The sequence below is a fragment of the Scyliorhinus torazame genome, chromosome 1 (assembly GCF_047496885.1).
Source record: "Scyliorhinus torazame isolate Kashiwa2021f chromosome 1, sScyTor2.1, whole genome shotgun sequence".
Classification (NCBI taxonomy): domain Eukaryota; kingdom Metazoa; phylum Chordata; class Chondrichthyes; order Carcharhiniformes; family Scyliorhinidae; genus Scyliorhinus; species Scyliorhinus torazame.
Window position 1 is genome coordinate 404062883 of NC_092707.1, and position 7383 is coordinate 404070265.

General features: G+C 42.4%; 1 protein-coding gene across 2 annotated transcripts in view; it reads left to right on the top strand.

Annotated features, from left to right (window-relative positions):
* vip (vasoactive intestinal peptide) overlaps nt 1-7181 on the top strand; it is a 29531-nt gene extending 22350 nt beyond the window's left edge. For both annotated transcript variants that reach the window (XM_072514095.1, XM_072514089.1), the window contains 2 exons: nt 2346-2448; nt 6909-7181. In XM_072514095.1, coding sequence (XP_072370196.1) covers nt 2346-2448; nt 6909-6917 — 112 coding nt within the window. In that variant the 3' untranslated portion in view covers nt 6918-7181. The remainder of the gene's footprint in view (nt 1-2345; nt 2449-6908) is intronic.
* The last annotated feature ends 202 nt before the right edge of the window (nt 7182-7383 follow it).

A 7383-nucleotide genomic window follows, 5' to 3' on the forward strand; every position in this document is an offset into this window, starting at 1 on the left:
GCACCAGAGAGGCAACATACCATCCTGGAGTCTCTTTCATGTCCACAGAAGCGCCTATCTGTGCCCCTGACTATAGAGTCCCCTTTTACTATTACTCTTCTGCGCTTTGACCCTCCCTTCTGAACATCAGAGCCAGCCGTGGTGCCACTGCTCTGGTTGCTGCTATTTTCCCCTGATAGGCTATCCCCCCCGACAGTATCCAAAGGGGTATACCTGTTCGAGAGGGGGACAACCACAAGGGATTCCTGCACTGACTGCCTGCCCTTTCTGGTGGTCACCCATTTCTCTGCCTGCACCTTGGGTGTGACCACATTTATAGAACTGCGATCTATGACACTTTCCGCCACCTGCATGCTCCTAAGTGCATCCAATTGCTGCTCCAACCAAACCATGTGGTCTGTGAGGGGCTCCGGTTGGGTGCACTTTCTGCAGATGAAGCCATCCGGGATGCTGGAAGCCTCCCGGACCTGCCACATCTCACAGTCAGAGCACTGCACCCCTCTAACTGACATTGTGTCAATTAATTAGTAAATTAAAATTAAAAGTTTAAAAAAAAAAAATTTTTAAGTTACTGTTAACTATCTGTTTCCTAGCTCTAGATTTCTACTATAAATGTGAAAGCTAAATATAGTACTCTCCGATCTCTGGTTTAAATACCCCTCTAAATTATAATTAAGTAATTGTTTAATTAGTTACCAATGCTTAATTTTTTTAATTTAGTGTAGATTCCCAACCAGCCACTCAGGTCACAGCTTTTCTGTGATATATGAATATGAATACATGTTCTTTCTAGTCATTTGTATGTACAGACCAATAGCAATATGATTTCTTCTGATTCCTGTACCGACCAATAACTTTAAAAAAACTTTCAGCTAATGGCTGAATGGATAGGGTGGCACAGTGGTTAGCACTGCTGCCTCACAGCGCTGAGGTGCCAGGTTCAATTGTCCATGTAGTGTTTGCACATTCTCCCAGTGTCTGCATGGGTCTCACCCGAAAAAGATGTGCAGTGTAGGTGGATTGTCAATGCTAAAATAGCCCCTTAATTGGAAAAAAAATTAATTGGATACTCTAAATTTACTTTTAACAAATAGTTGAAAGGATGACAGAAGATTTAATCTTTAAAGACCTTGACTGTAATGTACAAATTAAATGCAACATTGACCAAACATTATTTTGTCGACAACTTGTACATTTGACTGCAGAACAGATATTTTGCCTTTTCATTTTAACATAACTGAAAACCCCACTTCAGAGGTATAATTTACACTGTCTCTTAAATTGTCATTCAATTTTCTCTGCACACAGTGATTCTTCACTCTCCAGGACTTGCTTCTGCTTCATTCCTTTTCCAGCCTGGTAACTTTTAATCCAGAAATGCCTTTCACAGTGAGATTTTCTTTTCCTGGTGATCGGCTAAGTGAATCTTCCAGCCTGATTTCAAATACTCATGGGTTTGGTCTTTTCAGGCACAGCATGAACTCCGAATCACACTCCTGCATGGTAAACCATAGGACCTGCTGCCCTTTTCCCCCTCTCTCAAATCCTGGTGGGAAGACCATGCCCATGAGTTTTTCAGGAGCATTTTAGAAGCCCCCCCTCTCAAAATCCACCTCCATGGCCATGTGAACCACATGGGAATTGTCTCCAAGTAGAAATGCTGATCAACTATCCTTGAAACACAACTCTCTATTATCTTGTAAGTAAATGGACAGTTTACTAGCCAACATTCTCAACACTTTCCCAGGACTTTGGAGACAGCAGTCTAATCACTGTAAACACAGATGCTGCTGTCATTGTTTCAAAGTGCAAACACCTTGTGCCTTCTTTCCAGCAAAATAACCCAGGCCTCCCTTTAATCTTTAACAATTTTGTCACCAGGCCTGTTGTCACGTAGACCTTAGAACAAGTCACATGACTCCTTCATTTTGCACTAAATTAAAGAGAAGCCCCATAAACCTAATCATTTGCACATTTAGAAGAATACTGAATACACAGAAGCCTTGAGGTCCACGTGGCCCTCCTCAGACCAACCCTATCCCAAAATGTGCAGAAGAAATCGTAGCTAAATTGTGTGTGTTCCAGGTTAAGCAGTGACTTTGCTACTTTTCAGAAGTAGCTTATTGATTGAGTAAAAGTTAGAATATCATTTTATCATTTGATAGCGCAGTGAATGGGACCAATTTCTGTATTGCATTTTTTCATCTGGATTTCCATTTTGAGTTGATTTCGGCATCATAACCTGTCACTGTGCATCAAGAGTTAAAAATAACTAATCCAGTCATGCAAATTATCAGCAGCATCATTATTCAAGTGTGGTCAACCTCTTTCTAATCTGTCAACAGCCAAGAGGACCTAAACCCGGCCAATCTCTCAGACACACCGCCAATTGTTGACAATTATGACAGTGTGACGGTTGATGAACTGTTGAGCCAGCTTCCAGCATTGGTAGGTATAGATTAATCCATCAGGCTGTGTGACTTGGAGGGCATTTTTTGCAGGTCAGCTGCCATGAACTATTGGTCACATACCCATTTTCATAAAACGATCAATTTAATATAGACAGTACAGTATGGCAAAGGAATTAGTCTGGTTCGATATTTTGTAACTTCAACAAAGCAGTTAATGGTTAGGTCTGAATAGACTTGTGCAGGGACAAAATGATTTAAAACCTGTCGGATTGCCTTCATGATCTGACTTGTTCACTGATGTTCTTTGGAGAAGGAAACGGACTATCTGTACGCAGGCTGCTTTCTGTTTGCATCAATGTAATTGGCTCACTGCAGTGGGTTAGCAAATTTTCAAAATACGGGTTGAAGAAGAAGGTCCACCAGCACTGTCTGAAGACAACGGGAGATGGAAAGCAAATACGAACCTTGCCGGCAATTCCTGCATCCCAAGAATCGACCAAAAAGAAAACCTTTCCAGTCATTCAAATTGATGATATTGGTGCTATGGAGGACAAGGTTGAATCAATTTGGGTGGAAATCAGGAATAGTAAAGCGAAAAGGTCACTGATAGGAGTAGTCTATAGGCCACCAAATAGTAACAGGATGGTAGGGCAGGCAATAAGCAAAGAAATAACAGATGCATGTAGAAATGGTACAGCGGTTATCATGGGAGATTTTAATCTGCATATCGATTGGTTTAACCAGGTTGGTCAAGGCAGCCTTGAGGAGGAGTTTATAGAATGTGCCCGGGATAATTTCCTGGAACAGTCTGTAATAGAACCTACAAGGGAACAAGCGGTCCTAGATCTGGTCCTGTGCAATGAGGCAGGATTGATTTATGATCTCATAGTTCGGGATCCTCTTGGAAGGAGTGACCACAATATGGTGGAATTTAAAATACAGTTGAGGATGACAAGGTAAAATCAAACACTAGTGTTTTGTGCTGAAACAAAGGCAATTACAATGGGATGAGAGAAGAACTAGCTAAGGTAGACTGGGAGCAAAGACTTCATGGTGAAGCAGTTGAGGAACAGTGGAGAACCTTCCGAGCGATCTTTCACAGTGTTCAGAAAAGGTTCATACCGACAAAAAGGAAAGACGGTAGAAAGGGGAAAAATCGACCGTGGATATCTAAGGAGGTGAGGGAGAGTATCAAATTGAAGGAAAAAACATACAAAGTGGCAAAAATTAGTGGGAGGCTAGAGGACTGGGAAGTCTTTAGGGGACAACAGAAAGCTACTAAAAAAGCCATAAAGAAGAGTAAGGTAGACTATGAAAGTAAACTGGCTCAGAACATAAAAGCAGATAGTAAAAACTTCTACAAATATATAAGACAAAAACGAGTGGCTAAGGTAAATATTGGTCCTTTGGAAGATGAGAAGGGAGATTTAATAATAGGAGATGGGGAAATGGTTGAGGAGCTGAACAGGTTTTTTGGGTCAGTCTTCACAGTGGAGGACACAAATAACATGCCAGTGACTGATGGAAATAAGGATTCGATAGGTGAGGACCTTGAGATGATTGTCATCACTAAGGAGGCAGTATTGGGCAAGCTAATGGGGCTAAAGGTAGACAAGTCTCCTGGCCCTGATGGGATGCATCCCAGAGTGTTAAAAGAGATGGCTAGGGAAATTGTAAACGCACTAGTGATAATTTATCAAAATTCACTAGACTCTGGGGTGGTCCCAGAGGATTGGAAAGTAGCAAACGTGACACCACTGTTTAAAAAAGGAGGTCGTCAGAAAGCGGGTAATTATAGGCCGGTAAGCTTAACTTCGGTTGTAGGGAAAATGCTGGAATCTATCATTAAGGAGGAAATAGCGGGGCACCTGGAGGGAAATTGTCCCATTGGGCAGACGCAGCATGGGTTCACAAAGGGTAGGTCGTGTCTGACTAATTTGGTAGAATTTTTTGAGGGCGTTACCACTGCAGTAGATAATGGAGAGCCAATGGATGTGGTATATCTGGATTTCCAGAAAGCTTTTGACAAGGTGCCACACAAAAGGTTGCTGCATAAACTAAAGATGCATGGCATTGAGGGTAAAGTGGTAGCATGGGTAGAGGATTGGTTAACTAACAGAAAGCAGAGAGTGGGGATAAATGGGTGTTTCTCTGGTTGGCAACCTGTAACTAGTGGGGTCCCTCAAGGATCAGTGTTGGGCCCGCAGTTGTTCACAATTTACATAGACGATTTGGAGTTGGGGACCAAGTGCAATGTGTCAAAGTTTGCAGACGACACTAAGATGAGTGGTAAAGCAAAAAGTGCAGAGGATACCGGAAGTCTGCAGCAGGATTTGGATAGGTTAGGTGAATGGGCTAGGGTCTGGCAGATGGAATTCAATGTTGCCAAGTGTGAGGCTATCCATTTTGGGAGGAATAACAGCAGAATGGATTATTATTTAAACGGTAAGATGTTAAAACATGCTGCTGTGCAGAGGGACCTGGGTGTGCTGGTGCACAAGTCGCAAAAAGTTGGTGTGCAGGTGCAACAGGTGATTAAGAAGGCTAATCGAGTTTTGTCTTTCATTGCTAGAGGGATGGAGTTCAAGACGAGTGAGGTTATGCTGCAATTGTATAGGGTGTTGGTGAGGCCGCATCTGGAGTATTGTGTTCAGTTTTGGTCTCCTTACCTGAGAAAGGACATATTGGCACTGGAGGGAGTGCAGAGGAGATTCACTAGGTTGGTCCCAGAGTTGAGGGGATTAGATTATGACGAGAGGTTGAGTAGACTGGGACTGTACTCATTGGAGTTTAGAAGGATGCGGGGGGATCTTATTGAGACATATAAAATTATGAAGGGAATAGATAGGATAGATGCGGGCAGGTTGTTTCCACTGGTCGGGGAAAGCAGAACTAGAGTGCATAGCCTCAAAATAAGGGGAGGTAGATTTAGGACCGAGTGTAGGAGGAACTTCTTCACCCAAAGGGTTGTGAATCTCTGGAATTCCTTGCCTAGTGAAGCAGTTGAGGCTCCTTCTTTAAACGTTTTTAAGAAAAAGATAGATGCCTTTCTAAAGAATAAAGGGATTCGGGGATATGGTGTACGGGCCGGAGAGTGGAGCTGAGTCCACAAAGATCAGCCATGATCTTATTAAATGGCGGAGCAGGCTCGAGGGGCCAGATGGCCTACTCCTGTTCCTAGTTCTTATGTTCTTATGTGTGACGGTGTATCTGGAAGGTAGAGCTCTCTGTTCCTAATGCTGAAACTGTGAAAATAACAATATTTTACCACAGATGTTTCAGAGGCCTATGGTAGATATAAGGGCAAATTCATCGACCTTGTGTGACCAGCTGTGAGTTATTTGAAAAAGGAATGAGTCACAGTTAGGGATATAGCAGTTCAGCACTTACTTGTTGATATGTACGCTCTGAATGCAGTTCGTTGCTGTGAATAAAGCCATGTAGAGCTGTCTCTGGATGGGCTGTAGCTGCTTCTGTCAGACTAATAGAAATATATTGCTAGAGTTGAAGTGTGATGCACAATTTTAGTCTCTTGAAAATTAATCGCAAGCTGCCTTCAAGCAAGCAATGCTCACCTTGGACTTCTTTCAGTGGAGATTTACAGAATTGAAATTGAGGGTTTTACAATGCTGATATTTTCTGACCAATAACATCCCAGGGCAGCATGGTGGCACAGTGGTTAGCACTGCTGTCTCACAGCTCCAAGGTCCCAGGTTCAAATCTGGCCTTGGGTGGCTGTCTGTGTGGAGTTTGCCCCCGTGTCTGCGAAGGTTTCCTGCGGGTGCTCCAGTTTCCTCCCACTATCCAAAGGTGTGCAGGTTGCTAAATTGCCCCTTAGTGTCCAAAAGATTAGGTGGTGTTACTGGGTTACGGGAATAGGGTGGAGGCATGGGCTTCAGTCAGGTGCTCTTTCAAAGGGCCGGTGCAGACTTGATGGGCTGAATGGCCTCCTTCTGCACTGTAGATTCTATGTCCCCATTAAAAAGACACTTAGGATTCTCTTCCCTGCTCTCTGTTGATTTATTATGTGCAGTAACAGCGGTGGAGACCATCAGTTGGACTTATTTTTCAGATGTAAGTATCTCTGGCAAGGCCAGCATTTGTTGACCATTTCCTAATTGCCCTTGAACTGAGGGGCTTGCTTGGCCATTTCAGAGGGTAGTTCAGAGTCAACCTTGTTGCTGTGGGGATGGAGCCACATGTCGGCCAGACCAGGTGGAGACGGCAGATTTCCTTCCTGAAAGGAGCTCGGTGAAACATGGGTTTTTACAACAATCGATGACGGTCTCAGATGTGCTGACGATTAAATTATTTAAATTTTTGGTGACTTGAGTTTTATAGAATTAATATAACTAAAATGACTGCTCAATGTTCATGGGATAATTTTCTTTTTCAAATGGGCTGTGATTTGATGCTGAAATTTCTCTGAATATATCGAGACTCTGCGAATGAAAAGGTACTCACAAGCTAATACCATGTTTTTTTTGTTTGAAATAGAATCGCTGAAGAACATCCTACTTATTGAACTGAAAACTACCGACGGCCTTTTTTCCACTATTAATCAGGAGTGAAATACCTTCAGTGTCAAATTCCAAAAATAATATATTGTGCAGTGGGAGTCTTGGTGACCTATTTAGTTGCTTGTAAATGGGAGTCACTCTTTACACACTGTAAATAACAACCCTTTTGTCAACCTCTGCCTAAAAGCTCTGTCTGCAATGTTACACATTCCTATACTGTCTCAACCCCGAATAAATGTTCTGAATGCAACATGTGAAAGCCACATTATTAACTTGCATTGTAAACATACTCATTGTGTTCAAGGCTGTTCATCAAATGTCCCATTTATCATTATCTTTAGACCTGAAACTTGGTTGAATTATATCTTGGTCTATAAAGTGGGATATAATTTTTCCTATCATTGCTAGATTATAAAGGAAGGCCTTATCTGAAAAGGCCTACAATCTATAGA